This window comes from Ochotona princeps, chromosome 32 (assembly GCF_030435755.1).
Source record: "Ochotona princeps isolate mOchPri1 chromosome 32, mOchPri1.hap1, whole genome shotgun sequence".
NCBI classification, from domain to species: Eukaryota; Metazoa; Chordata; class Mammalia; order Lagomorpha; family Ochotonidae; genus Ochotona; species Ochotona princeps.
In genome coordinates, this window is record NC_080863.1 from 1646234 (window position 1) to 1667530 (window position 21297).

Consider the following 21297-nt stretch of genomic DNA (forward strand, 5'->3'; position numbering starts at 1 on the left):
AGTTGCTGACAGAAGTTGAGCAGTCCCGACCTGGGCTGGCGCAACCGGAAGGGGCGGCCCCAGTGCGCGTTTCTAACGCGTCCCGGGAAACAGAAGCCTCGACTTTCCGGGGCCGGGGAGGGAGAGTCCTGGGCGGCCGCGCGTGCGCGCTCGCAGGGCGCGGAGGGAGAAGCTGGTGGGGTCCCAGGTGCGCCCCTCTGCTGGCGGGCGGGAACGCTCGGTGGTTTCCTGCAGCAGTTGATTCCCTAGTCTAGTTACCCCCTGGCTGGGCACCACAAGGTTACAGGCTCGCTAGCATTTGCTTCGACTGTTTGGGTCACTCCTAGTGTTCTCTTTACACTGGCTGGATCCGTGTAACTTTCCCCACATCTGCTACGAACCAGGGGGTGGAAGATCTTTGTCTCTCTGTAAATCTGCCTTTCTAATAAGAGCAACAAAAAAATTGAATGAGCATCATCTTTTAAAAATAAAGTGAACCAAATGTCTTTGCTTTTTGGTGTGTAAAAAACCCACACGCTTATCTCATTTCCACTTTCATGTTTAGGACATTCTCTTTACCCTCAGTTATTTCATGGAACACCACGGTAGAGGCCATGGCCCACTGAACTGAAGTGCAGGCCTAGGTCCCACAGGACGGTAGCAGGACAGAAAGCTCCTATGGGCACAATACCACCATGCCTCACCAGCAACACTAACTCACCAGGAATGGGTGTGAAGATTGACCAGTTCCCATCGTCTGACCACTAGTATTCAGCATGGTTGTGCAGTCCAGCCGTTCCCCCGTGGGCTCACTGAACTCAGCCCTGCCTGGCAAGGGACTGACCCGTGCTGCCTGTGGAGAAGCAAGGGCCAGCCTTGGCATGCCTGCACGCTGCCAGCGTGAGCTGCACTGAACCATGCTAGAAGCAGGACCAGCCTTGGCATGCCTGCACGCTGCCAGCGTGAGCTGTGCTGAGCCATCCAATGGAAATGGACCCACCTGTGCCTGAAGACGCCCAGCTGTGGGCTTGTCCCGAAACCTGCCCAATTCCACCCAGGCACTCCGACTGCCATGCCCTGGTACCAGCTGATCTCCTGCAGCTCTTTGAGCCAACCTAGAAGGGCTCTTGGGGTGAAATACGCACTCCCCCCTGGCCTTTTACCCCTAGGAAAGTCCCCCCCGCTTCGGCAGTTTGTATGGCTGCCTCAGCGGTCAGCAGCACTTGCTGCAAGTGTTCCCACCTGGGAGCTGGGCTCAAGCATGTCTGGGTCAGCACCCACCGAGGCACCTGGCTGAAAGTGATGGGCTGGTTTAGGAACTTCTTCCGTAGAGGTTCCTGGTTCCCGGCTTCGGATCAGCGCAGCACCGTCCGTTGCGGTCACTTGGGGAGGGAATCATCAGACGGAAGATCTTCCTTTCTGTCTCTCCTCCTCTCTGTATATCTGACTTTGTAATGAAAATAAATCTTAAAAAAAGAAACCTCTTCCGTGTCATGCAATCAGTCAGTTCGGCTGGGAAGCCTTGTGGCCGGAGAGGTCTGTCCACAACCGTACCTCAATACACAGTTTAAGCTGGTTACCTCTCACCACATGCTTCCAGTGGAGGGCCTCATCCTTTGAGCCTCCAGGGCTCCAGCAGGAAGCCTCAACAGGCAGAGACCCAGGCCAAGGCCCGGACAGAGCCCCACACGGACACTGCCTTTTTCAGGGTTAGGGTTGCCTTGTGCCTCTGCCTGCCTCCACAGCCCCCGCCGGAAGGGGCAGCATGTGCAGCTTCCTTGCCTTTTCAAACACTGTTCCCTGCTCTCCGGATCTACACATGGATCCCTAGCACGGGCCTAGCTGTCCGAGCCTACGGCTCCTCGAGCCAGCTGCCTGGGTTTCTTCACTCAGCTCCAAGCACCGCCGTTACAGATACCACTCAAACATTTACACAACACAACAGCTGCCTCTGAATATTCTGGAAATGAAACATTATGATATCCACACACCTTAACTTCCCATCTCCAAGAATATGTTCTCCTGCCTACCTCTCACTGCTACCTTCAAAGCATCTTAAAAAAACAACTTTTATAGGAACACGTGACATTCTGCAACATTGAAGGAGTGCTTGAATCCAGGCAGGGAACGGGCAAGTCATTTTCAAAAGAAGAAGTATTCATAGCTCCCGTTTCCAACCTGCCATCCCTGTATCACTTGAGGGAGATTTCTTACACCTGGGGTTCACACCTGTGTGCTTAACCCCCTGTAATACAGGATATTTCTTGTGTACTCACGTGCTCAAGTCCCCAGAAATTCTTTTTCCCACTCCGGGACTCACTTTGTCTCCAGCAGAGCCGCCTGGTTGCCGTGGTATCTTGTTTCCCTGTGTCACGTTTCTTGTCCTCCAACGAACAACATTAAGGGGTTTTGGGTGGTGGTTTCTGTAGGAGACAGGAGCACCCAGACAAAGCAGGCCACGCCCTTCACGAGGTGGGACCCGCCAGCCTCTTCCCGTGCAGGCCCCGAGGTTCCTAGAAGAGTCCCCAAGCTGTGAGAAACAGCCTTACCTGGACTTGGATTCAGGCAGCGCGAGAAGCCAGACGGATGACTGCGGGCAAAGCAGACACGCAGAGCAGCGTTCACCAAGCATTTCGCTTCCCAGCATGCAGCTCCCACCCCTGCTTCCTCCTCGTCTAAATACTGCAGGGCTGCAATCTCCCGGCATGTGCTTCAGCTGATGTGGCCCCTGCTGCCCTGAGAACTTGGCAGGTGCGTGTAATCTAGCTGTGATGCGAGTCAGCCACCTGTAAATTTGCAAGAATCTGCAAGTTGTTACGCTGGCTAGTCGCTGAGGCATTGCCCAACGCTTTCCTTGAAACGAACCAGGTGTCTTCTCTGAGTGACTCGAACGCTTCTCTGTGTTAAAACTGCAGACCCAGAGTTTTAAGATTTTATTTAGCACGTACATAGAAACAGAACGGCATTTGAACATGATTTAAAAAAATAGCTTGCTGGAGGCGTGTGTGTGCAAAGGTTGCCCGAGAGCAGCGAGCCTCCAGATGTCCTCTGTGGGTGCCCAGGAAGGCTGGCCGTGTCCCCCACTCCTGCAGTGAAGCCCCAGGGTGGAGAACTCAAGTTGCAACTTGTCTTCCTTCCTGAGAAATGCCACGCACCGCCCCTGGGGACCCCCGCAGTCTGTGCTTGCTTCTGCCCTCAGCATTCACTAATTTCCATCTCCCCCAGTATTTCTCCCCGTTATAATTTCCCTCAATTTTCCTTCCAACAGCCAACTCAGTTCCCGCTTCTGTCATTTTCCAGGGTTGATCTGCGAGCAAACATTGCTACCTGGTCATTTTGTCTCAATGCATGTAGCTGTCCAGGTTACATGGATAAAATTAGCTTCTTGCAAACCGCTATTCTTTGTGCTTGTTTGTGACTTTGTATTTGCTAGAAACACGAACATGACCTTCATCCGTTACAGCTGCTTGTTACATAAGTGCATCTTCGCAGCGGGCTGTAACCTATTAAGACAACAGCTTGCCAGTGGCGACTCAGAGTTTGATATCCCTAATTGTCTAAAAGACAACCCTCTCTCCCAACAAAGCTGAGCCTGTCTGCTTCGCACACCACGAAGCTGTAGCCAGGTCTGCTTGCCATAAGCACTTTAGATAAGGGAAGTTGAGGCTTTCTGTACTCTTGCTGTCCACATTGTCTCCCAGAAACTCCCCAGCCCCCTTCTGAGGGGCATCACCGGGACACAGCAGCCTTTACCCAAACCCCCTCACAGTCCCTCGCTCGGCTTCTCCTGCCGGTTGCCTTTGCGCCCTGGTGTTCACACCTGACTTTGTTGCAAGGACTTGCCACCTCACGCATAAATTGTGTTCTATCGCCATCGTGTGGCCAAACGTTTGTCCTGGCTCAGCACCCGCTATGCTAAATACGCACAGCGATACAAAAAATTACTTATTAAACGTTCGCTTTTATTCTAAAAAAAGTGACCTCTATTGTATCTATATGGAGAATGCTGTTGACAGTAGGAAAAATGAATGATAAAACGGCATACCTAACGGCCCAGTTAAAATTATGTGTAGAAGGAAGACCGTATATTTTCAGTTGTTCACAATGTTTGAATGGTTCAGACGACTAAGTTTAATTAAACCTTTCCCACCAGGAAAAAAAAGTTGGGAAAAGCTGAATCTGGTGTTTAGAGTGAGGGGATTGCGATGCGAGAGATGCTGTTAGACTGAAAACGTTTATTTCCCTTTTAAAGCAGACGTCATTCGGGGAAGCTTAACCTGGAGACCATTGTCCTCAGCGAAGTAAGCCAGTCCCTACAGGACAAATATCGCATGTTCTCTCTGGCATGGGACAGTCTTCATGCAAAATACAAAACAAACAGGCAAACAAGTGCATACATGTCTTACCGTGATGAGATGTATAGTGGAGACTAGCATGCCGGGAAATGAAAATATACTTAACCCCTAAGTTAAATATAACTTGACCATTTGATACCAGATTTTCTGTCACTGCCTATACCTACAGTGCCATGATACACTTCAATACAGAATGCTAACCTTGTAACTGCTGTTACTGCAATAATTGGGGCGGTGGTAATGGTGGGACAGGGTGATAGGGGAGGTGGGGGGCGACAGAGGGAGTCCCTGTATCTAAAGACTGAACCATGGAAAATCATAACAATAAAAAATAATATCAATATTGAAGGGAAGCTTAGAGGTTAAAGATGTAAATTTTGGTGATTCTTTTTTTATTAGTTTTATTGGAAAGTCAGATATACAGAAAGGAGGAGAGACAGGCAGGAAGATACTTCGTGTGTTGATTCACCTCCCAGGTGGCTACAACGGCCAGAGCTGAGCCAATCCGAAGCCAGGGTCTCTTCTTCTTCAGGGTCTCTCATGTGGGAGCAGGGTCCCAAGACTTTGGGCCGTCCTCGACTGCTTTCCCAGGCCACAAGCAGGGAGCTGGATGGGGAACAGGGCTGCCGGGATTAAAACCAGTGCCCATATGGGATCCCGGCGCATTAAAGGTGATGACTTCAGCTGCTAGGCTACCGCACCAGGCCCAATTTTGATGATTCTTATTAACATCTTTAAAAATTTTTTGTTTTAGGATAGCTTGTCCTAACCATGTACATACATACATACACAGTAGCAGAAAGAATCAATGAAAATGGAGCTTGCTAGTGTTTTGGCATCTTTGTTTTCACATTTGGAATGCTGTATTTTCCTAAAACATGCTGAATCTTTAAGAATAAGGTATACTTTTCGTGAATCCTTCCTTGTTGCAGGTCGAACTGTGTCTCCCCAAAACACAGACGCTGAAACCCTAGGCTCCAGGTGCTGCGCAGGGGCCTCATTTGAAAATGGAGTCACTGTGGATACAGTTAGGATGGCACCGTAATGAAGTGAGCCCCTTCTCCAGGAGGAGTGGTGTCATGAGAAGAAGTGTGGATGCAGACAGGTATCCCCGAGCCAAGCTGAGCCCCGGCGTGCTGCTGCCACAGCCACGGGGGGCCCCGGGGTCGCTTCCTCCACTACAGGCTGCCTGCTTGGGGCCCTAACCTTTGCTCTGCTTCGCAGGTCGTTTACAGAGGACGCTAAGTCAGGATGAGGTCATTAGGACTGATGTCCTACAACACGGGAACATTTAGACACAGAGATGTGTACAGAGGGAAGACAACATGAAGATGAGAGAGAGAAAAACCATCCACATAGCAAGGACAGGGGCCAGGAGCCATTGCCTTTGGCTTGTTACGCCAAAACTCCGTGAGTTGGCTATCTTTCCTTTTCTTTCTTTTCTTTCTTTCTTTCTTTCTTTCTTTCTTTCTTTCTTTCTTTCTTTCTTTCTTTTTTCTTCCTTCCTTCCTTCCATCCATCCATCCGTCTTCTTCTTCTTTTTTTTGTTTGTTTCGTTTTATTTGAAAGGCAGAGTAACAGGGAGAGACAGAGAGAAAAAGATCATCTCTCTGCTGGTTTCTCCCCAGGTGGCCACGTTGGCCAGGGCCAGGCCGGACCAAATCCAGGGGCCAGGACTTCAATCGGGGCCCCCATGTAGGCATAGGAGCCCAAGGACTGGGCCGTCTTCCATGGCTTTCCCAGACACATTAGCCAGGAACTGGAGTGGAAATCAACCAGCCAGGACTCGAATGGGTGCCCATAGAGGATGCTACCGGCCTCTAGGGCAGTATCTTGACTTAACGCCACGATGCCAACCCCGGAATTCTCGCGTGTAGGCAACTTCATTTGTGGCATGCTGTTACAACAGACCCCGAGAAAAAATAGGATCGTTAGAGCAAAGTCATTGCTCTCCTGGATTCTTGTTCTTGAACTCATCAAATAATGAAGCTTGCTTACACTAACTTGAATGCAGAGTACTGCTAATTCTTTCTGTAAATTTTAGGGAGCCAGCCAGAGAACTCACTAGCTTATTCAGACTTTGGTTATCTAACTTCTGTGCTCCCACAGTAATCTCTTCTTCTCCCCTGCACTTTTCTCCCACTCCACCCATGTTTCCTGACGCTACGCAGATAGTTTCCAACACACTGCAGTGGTCAAGACCTTCACAAGGTAGCGATTGGTCCACTGCTCTTCACCTTCGGTACAGCTGCAGTCCAACAAATGGGTACTGCAGCGACCACGTGGTTCTGTCTCAAGGCCTCCAGAAAATGCTTCTTCGTGTTCTCCTCTTGCTGCGAATCTTTCCTTCAACTCCACCCTCCAAGAGCTTATGTCCAAGGCTTTCTCTTCCACGACAGCTGCTTGGTTTCCAGCTGGGTACTTGTTCCTCCACTCGGATGTTACCCTGGACATCCCTGGACATGTAGGGTGACATGTGTGTGCCTGCCCTGTCTTGCTTTTTACGTTTGAATCCCGTATCTGGAGGTCGTTGCTAGGACTCCTCTGTGGGTTGTTCTCTTTCACATATGCAAAAAAAAAATGTGTTCCTATTCAATAGAAGAAATGGACTTTGATTTTAAAAGCATGCAAAGTATGGCTTTGAAGATAAACTGCTGAGGACTTGAAGGAAGTGTAAACAAGAGTGTTACGAAGTGATTTGTCTGCACAGCGCAGCCAAAAATTAAATGTTAACATAGTGGAGGTTGTGAGTGGGCGGCCGAGTTCCCCTTTCGCCTCAGTGTCACGCAATCCCACCCCGAGTTCTACCACACTTAGGCCGTTGTTAAGGATGAGCATAGAGGGGCGTATTTTCATCTTGGCACATGAGAAATCAACTTCACAATTTCTGGATCACTTACTGAAAGGGCAATGGATTGCCCATTGGGTCCTCTTCATGTTGCCTCCTGAGCTGAGCTGACCAGCCCGGCAAGTCTACCATTGCCGGTTCTGAGGTCTGATTAAGCAGGCCCGCCGACTGGTCTTGCCATACTTCTTCTCCTCTCCTCCTCATTTTTTTTTAACTTTTAGATTTTTAAATTTTTTCAACACGATTGTGTGAAAGGCAGAGTGTAAGAGGGTGGGCTGTGCGTCTGGCTCACTGGGCTATGCACCCAGCACCCAGCCTCTGCACATTTCTATGAAGGACAATCTTAATTGAGCTGCATTTCTCCATTTTCTTTTGTCATTTTCTACCACCTCCATTAACCTGAAAGCAAACTAACGTACAGCCATAAAAGTTGGACATTTATTCTGCACAAAGATGCTGGAATAGCCTTCCTCAGGTACCAGCATCAACGCTTATTCTGATTTATTGGACTGAATCTCAATAGAGCGTAACAAACAGTGTTTATAATGATGACCGGTAGTCATCAAAGAAAAGGTGAATGCTCCATGTACCCTTTCGATGAGGAAAGATAGTTATTTGATATATTTTAGCAGCCTTAATTTAAAACCATTCAGATGCAAAAGGTTTTTGCATGGAACAGAGTAATCTGAATTTCTGAGAGAATTTAACAAAGCAGAAACAATTGGAACTTTTAATTATTCTTAACAACTAGGACTCATTAGGGATACATCTTTTTTTTTTCAATGACATCAGAAAGATTATTCATCACTGTGATATTGAGGAAACTAAACTAAACTCAGAAGTCTCCCCTGGTCCGGGAGGTAAGGCAAATCTAACAGCCAGAGGGTGGTTGGACAATACGGAGTGGTGCGAGCTGGGCTGTATGTCTGGAGAGTATCTGCTCTGTGCAAATGGTAGCATTCAATATGGTTTATACTAGTGCTTCAAGACAGTGCTTGAGTCACCGGAAACCTGCTGGCCATAAGTTAATATAAACACTTGGCAAACTGTGCAAGGTGACAGTTGCCATCCATTGGAAAACAGCCCGCGACCCCTAAGACTCTAGCGTTCTTCCTGGAAGCACCGGGCAGACGGCGTTCCAGGGAGGCTGGCTGAGACGAGGGGCACAGACGGGCTCAGGAGGATGAGCTGGGATGGCAGCATTTGTTCAGACACAAACCGGCAGAAGTCTCTAAAAGGGCACCCTTGCATTAAGCAAATGTCCCAGCCAGACAGATGGCAGCTCGAGAGCAGTCCTAGTCAGACTCCATTGTTCTCCTGGACTGAGGCGCATCTGCGTCCTGCTCGGCCAGTCCAAGGGCAGCGCTTACGTGGGCACTCAGGAGGGCACTGAAAGGTTGTATTTTATAGTGCAGCTATACCACCGTCAAGCACCCTCCAGATTGCCCCTAAGAGACTTAAAATTGCTCAAACTTCCTGCAAGAAGAAAGTCTTTAAAATATGCAATAAAATAAAATCTTGCATCTCCAAATGACGTCAAATATTTATTAATAATAAGTCCAGGAATTAAACAAAAAAGAGTGACTAGAACAGTCAGAGAGAGTTCATAGGCTCAGCAAATAAAAACTTTGAGAATGCTTTTCAAAAGATGCTGGAACAATGACGAGAAAATTGGAGTAGAGAAGGTTTAAATAAATGGACCTTTCAGGGATGGAAAACCCAGTATTTGAGAGAAAAAAAATGCAATGAGGAAGATTTACAGGTTATCAGACACTGCTGGAAGACAGCAGTGAGTTTAAAACCATCACAAAGCACTTCGAGCTGACGTAAATACTAACATCACAGCCTTGAATCTGTTACTTGTCAAGTGTGTGCATTTACCGAAATTCAATGATTTATGAAATAGGTCATAGCAACCAATGGTATTGTTTGTTCCTTGTAAATCATGAAATCTTTACCTAGCCAAAATAAAATTAACATCTCAGCTAAGGGCTGAATTTGTTCTGGGGGAGGGGGAAGGAAGAGGTTAGGTGGGACGGGGTTAGGAACTCACCCAAGGCTTTATGTACGCAGTGGTAGCACTTTGTCAAAAAGAGGTTACACAATAAATGACAATGCCCTGCCCGTCTATTGAAAACTGATCAAAATATTCACAATGAGTATACAGTCTAGATCTCATACTTTAGATTTGTTTTCAACTTATTGCTTTTATTATCTTTATTTTTCAAAAGTCAGTGATACTTGTACTAGCATAGTAAGCTTATTCTTTATGTCCCCTCAGAACTCATGCCTGTGTTTAAGACTGATAACTTCATGTTTGATGGACCTTCTGGGGAGGTTTGGTCTAATGATGGCATCTGTGAGGTGGGGCCACTGGGAGGTCTTTGGAATGTTGGGGGGGGTGTGTCCTTGAAGGGTGGGTCCCATGAGAAATATGATCATTTGTGTTGAAATTCAGCCTCGATTCTCTCTGCTTCCTGCCCCACCATGTGATCGTGGCTTGGCACCCACCATGACCAGTTTCTCTCAGACAAAACATGATCCCATAATCTTGAACCAGGAGGTTCCTTTGGAGAATTTCAGTGAATGTAACAACAAACAAATGAAGAAAGAAAAATCAGACTACAGGTAGGAAGTCAGAAATTTCCACCATAAAATATTGATACAGGGCTAGAGATTTGACATTTGGTGAGTGAAGCCATCAGTATCCCAGACTGGAGCACCAATTTACATCCCAGCTACTCTCTCAAATTTATTTACTTATTTGAAAGGCAGAGTTACAGAGACAGAAGGAGAGAAAAAAAGAATTCTAGCATCCATTGGTCCACTCCCCACTCCTCAAATGGCTGGAGCTGGCTGCCTCAAAAGCATTCACATTCAATCGCCAAGACTACATTCTTTTCTTGACAAAGTGACCTTTCTTAATGTTAAAAATGGTTTCTATTTAATATTTTAGGAACAGTTATACAACAGTTTAAATAAATAAGACAGTTTGGAAACTTGGAAAGAAATGTTAAATAGTTCCTACTTAGCCCATCTTTTTTTTCCCATCACAGGCCATTTCTATGTGATTACCTCTTACAAGCCGTGTGAGTTTATCAGAGCTCTCTTCAGCCAAAGTCACAGTGATCTACCTTTTTTGGTATGAATTGCTTCCCTGTCGGCCCTTATGCTGTTGTGATGCTCTGAGTTCTTCCCCCTCTAATCTTTATGTTCTCCACTCCCAGTCCTTCCGTAGTCTGCTTGTACTTTTCTTTCCTTCATTGGTCTAAAAATATGAGAAAACATTAGTTTGCAAAGACCACAGAGAGCAAAAGTGTCCGGGAAGATCTCCTGAGGTCTGGTACACCTCCACCACTCCTTTAGCAAGGCTGACAATCTCATTCCTGACACATCATTGCTGCTTATTGGGACATGCATCCTTCAAAATTAAAATGTAGAATTGGTTGGAAGAGAAAATAATATTTAACTATTTTTCTGAGACATAACTCAAAAGAAAATAAGTATAAAGAATAACAACTGCCCACCCCCCTAAGTTAGATGTTTACCATCCCTGCAAAAGATTGAAATCATCTAGGGAGATTTTAAAATTACTAATGTCTGTAGCTATCACATAGAAATTCTGGTTTAATTGGTTTGCAGTGCAGTCTGGGAATGCAATTTTTGAAAAATGTTCCAGATGATTCTAAAATGCAATCAATACTGAAAACCACTAGCTTATCTCTATACTCTCTGCTCTTAACTATAACCTTGGATAAGATAAGCAGGTTAACATTGTTATGTTGAAAGCACAGCTTCCCAGATATTAGTTCCAGAAACTCAAACTAAATTTGTCTTGGGTGGCACTAGGCATTGGTTTGTTTTTAATGTATGTGATTTTAATGTGAACTCCAAGTTAGGAATTATTGCTCACAAAGCAAGATATTTAACTTAGAAGTGTGGTGCAATATGATGTTTTCATTTTTTTCTTATGACAAGTGTTACACAAATTTAGTTTTATAACTAAGTTAATTGTTTTAAAAATTATTTGCAAAACTTGGTTTATATTTATGAAGTATAAGCTGAAGCACATTAAACCACTAGACTCCAATTGAGCTTTCAGTAATTCATAAATCAGGCAGTTCCAAGCCACAAGCCACTTGAGAAATTCACCAAACAAAGAAAAATGCCCTTACAGAAGGTTTTTATGGAATTAAATTTGAGGAAAGGCAAAGAAATTATAGTATTAGGTAGAGGGCAGCCCCGACCTCACCTGATTCATGTGAGTGGAGAGCCCCTAGGGAGAAGTTCCTTGGTGTTGCAGGCTGCTCACAACGGAAGTTTAAGTGCACTGTTTGCGCTGAGTTGAAGTTTTGTTTGTACCTGGGAAGGAACGCAGTGAGCTGGAGCTGTCTTGGTCTAATAGCCCCTTGGTTAGCTGTTTGCAATAATAGCACTTTAGGGTTCTCTAGGTAAACTGGAACTCTAGACATGCCGCCAGTGAGTGACTGCATATTTGTTCCTCCTTAACTTTTTGTTCAAATCAGTTGTCTGTCTGTAAGTCTTCGACTCAGAACTTTTGCTGCTCTGAGAAAGATTCCATTGAGACAAGAGCTGCCATGTTGGTTACATAAAAAGTGATTTTCCAGTCTTTCTACTGATGCTTGGAAATAAGAGCATAGATGCTTCATTTATTGTGTTACTACATAAAGAAAATCTCATAAATAACTCTTGATACATAAACACTGTTGGTGGTTATATGACTACAACCATTGTGTAAAATAGTATGGAAATAAAACAAAATCACCATGGCACCCTCCAATTCTAATACAAGATAGATAAGGAAAGGAAATGTAGTCTTGAAGCTCCAATTTTTTAAGATTTAATTATTTTTATTTGAAAGGCAAATTTAGAGAGAGACAGAGAGAGGTCTTTCATCTGCTGGTTCTCTCTCCTAGAGAACGGGGGTTGAGCCGAGCAACAGCCAGGAGCCAGGAAGTTCCTTCAGATCTCCTACGTGGGTGCAGGGGCCCAAGGACTTGAACTATCCTCTGCTGCTTTCCTAGACCATAGCAGGAAGCTGATTCGGAAGTGGAGCAGCCAGGACTCGAACCAGTGCCCACATGGGACCCGGTGCCTGTTGAGCCACAGTGTCAGCCTTAAATCTCCAAGAGACAGTTGCATTCCTATGTTTATTGCAGCACTACTTGCCACGAATAAGAAATGGAAATAAACTAAGGTGCCCGTCCCCTGGTGAATGGATGAAGAAAACAAGCTCCCTATAAACAAGGGAATGCTGTTTATTTATGAAAAGACTACGATTTTGCCATTCATAGCAACATGGATGAACTGGAGGCTATTCTGTTGAGTGAATGAAGCCAACTACAAAAAGGCAGGTATCATATCTCACGCGTGTGTGAGGTCTAAAAAACCAGTAGTAATTTCAGGACAATTGAAAGTATGAATATTGTCACCGAGGGCCTGAATGGAAAGAGCTGAGAGAAAGCGCGACTAACGGTTTTTAAGTTGGAGCAGTCCCTGGGTGCCGAGAGTTGAGTGTTTCAGGGTCAGCACTCCATGATCCTGTATGGCCGTTAGGGTCCTAGTGGCTCTGAACCGGATCCAGCTTCCCGTTAAGGTGCCGGATGGGACGGTGGGTAACGTCCTGGTACCTGGGCCCCCACCACCCATGCCGGAGAGCTGGGAGGCGTGCTGGGCTCTTGGTTTTGCCCTGGACCAACCCCTGTCATTGCAGCATTTTGGGCAGTGAGTGACGGGAGAGTTCTCACTCCCACCTGCCCCCACCCGCCTGCATCACTCTGCTTTTCAAATAGGTAAGTTAAAAAAAAAAATTAAAATAGAATTAAATGATAGATCAGAGTAAGAAGCCCAGAGTTTCTGTAACACAGTAAAGATAACGTAGCACAAAAGCAGCCGGAAGATCGTACTTTTTCTACTTGCATTATATAAAAATGTCAAAGATTTCAGGGTGCGGATATCCTTAGGATAATCGAATATTATACAACGTGTACACGAATCCAAAGATCGCCGCATGCTCCACAAACATACATCATTTCATGTGATTTTTAATAAGAATAGTAAATGAAATTGAAACAAAATTGTGAAAAAGATTTTGCTTTTTGAATTGATGAGACAGGGGATTATGACATTTAAAGAATGTTGACCACAGAACTGGCAAAATAATAATTAAAATCCACATCTTTGGGCGTGGAGGGAGATTGCCAACGAGCGGCAGATTGCAGGTGGAGATGCAAGCGGGAGATGCAGAGAGAGGCGAGAGCGCACGAAGGGTTCAAGGGCTTGAGTGCAGGTCCAACAGCTGCGGCTGTGCAAGCGGCCATCGCCTCGTGGTTGCTGAGCTCGGGCCTTCAAGGGGTGGGTGGTCACGCGACAGGTGCTTCCAACGGCTCCTCTGGGGGAACCACCCCTGGGGGGAGGACAGTGTCGCGATGGCCACTGCCTGCGACGCAGTGCCCAACCCGGCGACCGTGCAGGGGCTGCGGGATGTGGCCAACCGCCTGCGCGTCCTCGCCATCAGGGCCACGTGTGCCTGCAGCTCGGGCCACCCCACGTCCTGCTGCAGTGCCGCGGAGATCATGGCCGTCCTCTTCTTCCACACAATGCGGTACAAACAGACGGAGCCCGAGCACCCCGACAACGACCGATTCGTCCTCTCCAAGGGCCACGCCGCCCCGGTCCTCTACGCCGCCTGGATGGAGGCTGGCCATGTCAGCGAGGCAGACCTGCTGAACCTGAGGAAAGTGCACTGCGACCTGGAGGGGCATCCCACCCCTCGGCTGTCGTTCGTGGACGTGGCCACGGGCTCCCTGGGGCAAGGGCTGGGCGCTGCGTGCGGAATGGCCTACACCGGCAAGTACTTGGACAAGGCCAGCTACCGCGTGTTCTGCCTCATGGGGGACGGGGAGTCCTCCGAGGGCTCGGTCTGGGAGGCCCTGGCGTTCGCCTCCCACTACCGTCTGGACAATCTCGTGGCGGTCTTCGACGTGAACCGCTTGGGGCAAAGCGGCAGCACACCCTTGGGGCACTGCACCGATGTGTACCAGCAGCGCTGTGAAGCCTTTGGGTGGAATACCTGCTTGGTGGACGGCCACGATGTGGAGGCCTTGTGTCGGGCATTTTGGCAAGCAACCCAGGTACAGAACAAGCCCACGGCTATCATCGCCAAGACCTTCAAGGGTCGAGGCATCCCGAACATTGAAGACGCAGAAAACTGGCATGGAAAGCCAGTGCCAAGAGAGAGAGCGGATGCCATTGTCAAGTTGATCGAGAGTCAGATCCAGACCCACAGCAGTCTCATACCCAAAGCCCCCGTGGAAGACTCCCCTCCGGTCAACATCACGAATATAAAGATGACCTCCCCACCTGCTTACAAAGTCGGCCACGTGATGGCCACTCGAAAAGCATGTGGCTTGGCTCTAGCCAAACTGGGTCACGCCCACGAAAGGGTGATCGTCCTGGACGGTGACACGAAGAACTCCACCTTCTCCGAGATCTTCAAGAAAGAGCACCCGGAGCGTTTCATCGAATGCTTTATCGCGGAGCAGAACATGGTGAGCGTGGCCCTGGGGTGCGCCGCACGTGGTCGGACCGTAGCCTTTGCCAGCACCTTCGCTGCCTTTTTAACTCGAGCTTTCGATCAGCTCCGAATGGGAGCCATCTCTGAAAGCAACATCAACCTCGTTGGTTCCCACTGCGGCGTGTCCGTAGGTGAGGACGGCCCTTCCCAGATGGCCCTGGAGGATCTGGCCATGTTCCGAAGCATTCCCGGCTGCACTGTTTTCTACCCGAGCGACGCGGTCTCCACGGAGCACGCTGTGCGTCTCGCCGCCAACACCAAAGGTATGTGCTTCATCCGCACCAGCAGACCAGAAACTGCAGTTCTCTATACTCCGCAAGAAAATTTTGCGGTTGGACAGGCCAAGGTATTGCGCCACAGCGTTGAGGACGAGGCCACGGTCATCGGAGCTGGGGTCACTCTGCACGAAGCCTTAGCTGCCGCCGGGGATCTTTCTCAAGAAGGTATTTCCATTCGGGTCATTGACCTGTTCACCGTGAAACCCCTGGACGCAGCCACCATCGTCTCCAACGCGAGAGCCACGGGAGGTCGGCTGCTCACCGTGGAGGACCACTACCCAGAAGGCGGCATCGGAGAAGCGGTGTGCGCCGCCGTCGCCCAGGAGCCGGGCATCCGTGTCCGGCAGCTGGCAGTGTCCCACGTGCCCCGGAGTGGGAAACCCAGCGAACTGCTGGACATGTTCGGGATTAGTGCCAGACACATTGCCGAGGCTGTAAAGTGCATGTTGAAGTAGGACTGCTCGTTTCTTACAAAGTCTGTTGACCTTGTCTTAAAACCGATGTCTTCTTAACTCAGGTTTGCTGTTACCAAGTCACCATCATCTCTGCAGAAGTGCTTTAAACAACAACCAAGCAAAAGCGTTCAACACGTTTGTTCACATCTAACTCAAACACTCAGGTTGACTGCCTTTCTGTTAACCGACTACCTAAACGATTTTAATGTGTGAATTAGTGCCATGGGTTAGAAAATTTTCAGCAGAAGTAACCACCCCATACAAATTTTTTTAAGACTACAAAAAAGTGGCTTAGAGTTCAGTGTAGCTGTTCCTGTTTGTGTACTCTGTCTGATGGAGTTAAAATCTTCCTGTGTTTTCTTTGGTCCCAAGAAAGTGCTTGTTCACATTTTTTTATTCTTAGGTTGTTTGCTTTTATATTGTTGATTTTTCAAAATTATTTCTTAATATACTTTGATGAAAAATTTTTGGTTGAAATATTGATATTTCAAATAATTTCTTGCTTCTTCCAATATCTGAAATGTTTCCTTTGATGAACAGGAGAGTTCATTTTAATGTAATCTTATTCATCGGTCTTTCCTGAGTATTTTTTGTATTCTATTTGAAAAATATTTCCATTTTTCAAGGTATTGAAGGTATTCTATAATGATTTCCTCTGCAAACATTAAATTTTTATCTTTCACATTTGGATATACTATTCCCTTGAAATGTATTATTGTGTGTGGCAAAAGATTGAGATTGGGCTATGACTTTTTCCTTAATTGGCATAATTACACTGGCTCAGTTTTTACAAATCACATCCATTTCCTGTCTGGCCTCCAGCATTACCTTTCTCATAAACCATGTATGTGAACATGCACAGCTCTGCTTCTCTCCTGTTGGTCTGCTTTTCTAATCTTCCGCCGAGGATACACCGTATTAGCAGCCTTTTATAACAAAGTTTGTTTTCAAATAGTTCACATCCTCCATTTCCTCCACTTTCTGCCGCCTTTTCAAGGATTGCCTGGTCTGTTCTGGGTCCCTTCATTTCCATGTAAATTTCACAAATAGATTGACAATTGCCACAAAAATTCAGCTGTATCTTGATGCAATTACATCTGAATTATATTTGTGCTCCCTCCTATTTATTTGACAGGAAGAGGGAGGGAGAGTACTTGCTCTAAATTCCTGGCTCATTTTCTAAATACATGTTAACAGCCAGAACTGGAGGCAGAGGGGGAGGGTGGTGCATGCAACAGGCAGACCCCTGGGGGGGTGCATGTAACAGCCAAACCCCGGCGGGGGGTGCATGCAACAGCCAGACCCCGGGGGAGGGGTGCATGTAACAGCCAGACCCCGGGGGGGGGTGCATGCAACAGCCAAACCCCGGCGGGGGGGTGCATGCAACAGCCAGACCCCGGGGGGGGGTGCATGCAACAGCCAGACCCCGGGGGGGGGGTGCATGTAACAGCCAAACCCCGGCGGGGGGGTGCATGCAACAGCCAGACCCCGGGGGGGGGTGCATGTAACAGCCAGACCCCGGGAGGGGTGCATGCAACAGTCAGACCCGGGGGGGGGGGAGGTGCATGCAACAGCCAGACCCCGGGGGGGGGGGTGCATGCAACAGCCAGACCCCGGGGGAGGGGTGCATGTAACAGCCAGACCCCGGGGGGGGTGCATGCAACAGCCAAACCCCGGGGGGGGTGCATGTAACAGCCAGACCCCGGGAGGGGTGCATGCAACAGTCAGACCCGGGGGGGGGGGGAGGTGCATGCAACAGCCAGACCCGGGGGGGGGTGCATGCAACAGCCAAACCCCGGGGGGGGTGCATGTAACAGCCAAACCCCGGCGGGGGGGTTAGAAAGCAGGAAGGCAGCCCAGCTATGGCACTTGGTAGCAAGGACTCAAGGACAAGAACCCACACCTCTGCTCCTCAGGGTTTGCACTAGCAAGGAGCTACAGCCACGATCTGGGGCTGGGTATCGAACCTAGATACTCCATTGTGAAACATGGACTTCTTCACCGTGAGAGTAAATGCCTGCCTCGTATTTGCTTTTAACACCCAACTTAAAGGGGTCATATCGTAAAGGTCCAATGAGGGGTTAAATGAAACGTGTCTCCTTGAAGTGCTTGTAGTCATTTCAGTTTACAGCCTGGAAACTCAGAGTCCCTTGAGTGTGTGCAGAGTCTTCCTAAGTGCTGTGCAGGCACGGAAGGCGTTAAGTCAACCAGCCGTGCCCCGAAACTGCTCTGAATGCGCGCCTAGGATCAGTGCTTGTGATTCTACCCAACACCTTCTTTCACGAGTGTTTCCCTTCCACTTTTTTAGATTAAGGCGTGTTTCTCACCCATCCAGCTGTGAAATCACAATGGTGCATCAAAGTCATTATAAAACATTACTCTTAATTTTGCTAATGGGAAAGCTTGATGTTATTTGAATCCGTATGAGACTGTTATGAATTGAACATACATTATAAACTGGAGTGGACAACAGTGACAATTTTTTTCCCTTCCACACTTTATCAAGGTTTGGTTGATTATTACTGGGAGATGAAAGATAACAGAAAGATACCGCAGAGGGCAGCCCATGACCTAGCTGTCCATATTCACATACACATCTTAGAAGCAGACTCTCAGGGCTGCCAAGGCAGCCTAGTGGCTGAAGACCACGCCTTGCATGTGCCAGGATCCCACGTGGGTGCCGGTTCGTGTCCTGGCCGTCTAGTTTCCCATCCAGCTCCCTGCCTGTTGCCTGGGTAAGCAGTTGAGAATGGCCCAAAGTCTTGGGACCCTGCACCCACATGGGAGACCCAGAAGAAGCTCCTGTCTCCTGGCTGCGGATTAGCTCAGCTCTGGCCATTGCAGCCACTTGCGGAGTAAACCAGCAAATGGAAGATCTTTCTCTCTGTCTCTCCTTCTCTGTGTAAATCTGACTTTGCAAGAAAAATAAATAAAGCTTAGAAAAAAAGAAGTGGAATATTAAGACATGTGAAGTTATGTCACATTTATTTCCTACACACTAATAGATTTATTTTCCTCCCTACTATTTATTTAGATTCACAGGATACGTGCTTTTCTTGTCTGTGACGAATTCCTGGGTCAGGATGCCCAGCAATGAACGGCATTTCTTTGGGGTGTAAGAGTTTCGCTTGTAATTAATCAACTGTTTCTCCTTATGTCTCTGGTATTCCTTCTCTGACAGTGCAAATTCCCACAAAGTATTATAGGCTTAGAATAATCCACTGTCAGAATATCATGGTTTCTTCTGTATAGATATAAGGGTGCTACTCAAAGTTTGTAAGAAAATTAAAAAATAAGTTCATTTTACTGCAAAAAAATCTGCAAATCAATTTTCTTTTTCAAAATGTGAATGCTCTTCAAACTTTGTGAAGATTCCCTCACAGAACATTGAAGAGCATTACTGTACATTATAGAAAACTTACTTTTACTTTTGACCCATTATCTGATTTTTTTAGACTAATCCCCACAAATGAGATAAAAACTACTCTCTTAGTAACAGAAATCTTGAGTGTGTGTTCAGGTCAAAATGTCCCCATTCTGCAATCTAGGGCAGTCTAGGGCAGGGTGTCCTGAACTTGGAAGAATTTGCTTCTGGGAGTCAAAATTAATTTCTTCCTCTCGGATTTCATATGTTGTTCTAATTCCACAGGATATATTAAAAATGTGATTTAACAATTTCACTGTAAAAGGCAATATTAATGGTATAACAAGTTACATCCTTGAAATGATAATAAAAAGTTAAATGTAACCTTAAATATTCTGGAAGTATGATGGGAAACATTTCTCCAGACTAATAGTTGCCTTAACAATGGCTCATTCATACCAGAAGATGCAGCCACTGGCCTCGGCGAGGGATCCTGACCAGGGTGGCCAGCCTATTTTCAGCCCGTCATTTTTCTTTCCTTTTTCTGTTTTGTTTCATTAAAGCGTTGAATTTGAATGGAGACACAAGCAGGCAGTCCCTTTTTCTCTGCTTTCTTTTTACTCTGTGTAGCATCTCAAATTTGATTCACAATAGTTTTTGTGCCAGAGGTTTGAAGGCATTTTAATTTGCTGTTCAAGTGGCAATTTGCTAGGGCACTCAATGGATATGGAGTAAGTAGCTTCTTTAACAATGAAGGTGCATGCAGGCTCACCCTGTTAGAAAGAACACTTTACTCAAGCACCTGAAGCAAGACATAACTGGATGCTAAAACACACTGTGCTCTAGAATGAATAAGTTCAAAATCAAAAAAATATCAGCCCTTCTCCAAACAGAATGGGGCCAGCGTGGTCGCTGGGGAGGCTGCGCTGCCTCTTCTGTCACGGGCGCTTAGCTGCTCTGTTTCTGATCCAGCTTCTTATTAGGCACCGGGGAGGTAATACCTGACACATACACGGAGACCCACACCTAGCTAACACGTGCCTGCCTTTGGCCTCACTGTTGTGGCCATTTAAGAAGTAAAACAGTGAGTCAAACACCTCTCTCTCTCTCTCTCTCTCTCTCTCTCTCTCTAACTCAAAAAGAAAAATGATGAGACATAATAACAAAAGGGTTTGTGCGGAGTGAGTAAGATAAGGAAAGTGTGCTGCGGGCGTGGAGGGCTGAGGGACTGCTAGTGTCCCCAAGTCATGAGAGAATTTTAGGTCAAAAGCACTTGAGGCTGAGCTGAAGGCTGGCAGAGAAGGAACATTCATTAGTAAAGCAAGCAAGTGTGGGCACACTGTAGGGCACGCCTACCATCCCGGTATGAGAAAAGGACCAATTGGGACTGCATTTCCCCAACTGTATCATTCTGTGTACCATATACATGCCTATTCTTAGAATCTCCAGGTAAAAACCAAGGCGCCTGAGTAGGGATTTAGGCCCCACCTTGCCCACAGCATATCGGCAGAGCTGGCCAGCTGAGATCCGCTGCAGAAACGGCAGTGTGGTCAGTGCAACTAAATGGGTCTCTAAATCCTAAAAGCTCTCCCACCATCTTTCTTCTCTCATAATTCATTGCTAGGAAAGATCAGCTAAAATGCACGTGTTGATAATTTGATATTTCTAGTTTTGGTGATTATAGGAGTGGAAAAGTCATTACACATTCATGGGATTTTGGCAGAGGAATGGGAAGATGGACCAGTTCGTCAGCATTTATCAGCTTTTCAGTGTTTTAAGTGTTTCCAGGTTGTTTGCAACTGTGTCACAGGCGTGGTGCAGTAGCCTTGTGGCTAAGTCCTCCCCTCACATATAGCAGAATCCCATGTTGGTTCTTATCCTGGCTGCTCCACTTCCCATCCAGCTCCCTGCTTGTGGCCTGGGAGAGCAGTCGAGGACAGCCCAAAGCCGCGTGGGAGACCTAGAGGAAGCTCTGGGCTCCTGGCTTCATTTAAGGAACTACCACGTCTCGACAAGGGAATTGCATTCCCACCTTCATTCTCTAAGTATCCTCACCTGTGACGCCGTGGGCAGGCAGGGAGGTAAAGATGATAGCCCAGCTCCTTGCTCTGTGCTTTGCAAACAAATGCTAAGTGCTGATCCGAAGCCAGGAGCCAGGAGCTTCTTCCAGTCCCCAGCATGGGTGCAGGGTCCCAAGGCTTTGGGCCATCTTTGACTGCTTTTCCTGGCCGCAAGGAGGGAGCTGGATAGGAGGTGGGGCTGCCGGGATTAGAACCGGTGCCCATATGGGATCCCAGTGCATGCAAGGCAAGGACTTTAGCTGCTAGGCCACTGCCCTCCCCCCACCCCCAAATCTTTAAAAACAAAAATAAGACCTATGGTCTAGAGTTTTGCCTTCAACAAAAAACATATAGTTTCCGA

The 21297-nt window shown here is 47.3% G+C and overlaps 1 protein-coding gene across 1 annotated transcript; it reads left to right on the forward strand.

Moving 5' to 3' along the window:
- The first annotated feature begins 13581 nt into the window (after nt 1-13581).
- Nucleotides 13582-15572, forward strand: TKTL2 (transketolase like 2). Its single transcript, XM_004591420.3, has one exon. It carries the CDS (start codon nt 13632-13634, stop codon nt 15510-15512), a length of 1881 nt encoding a protein of 626 aa, XP_004591477.3. The 5' UTR covers nt 13582-13631; the 3' UTR covers nt 15513-15572.
- The last annotated feature ends 5725 nt before the right edge of the window (nt 15573-21297 follow it).

What these genes read in the sequence shown, in the direction of transcription:
- TKTL2 (XM_004591420.3), top strand. Translation starts at nt 13,632, where the DNA reads ATGGCCACTGCCTGCGACGCAGTGCCCAACCCGGCGACCGTGCAGGGG.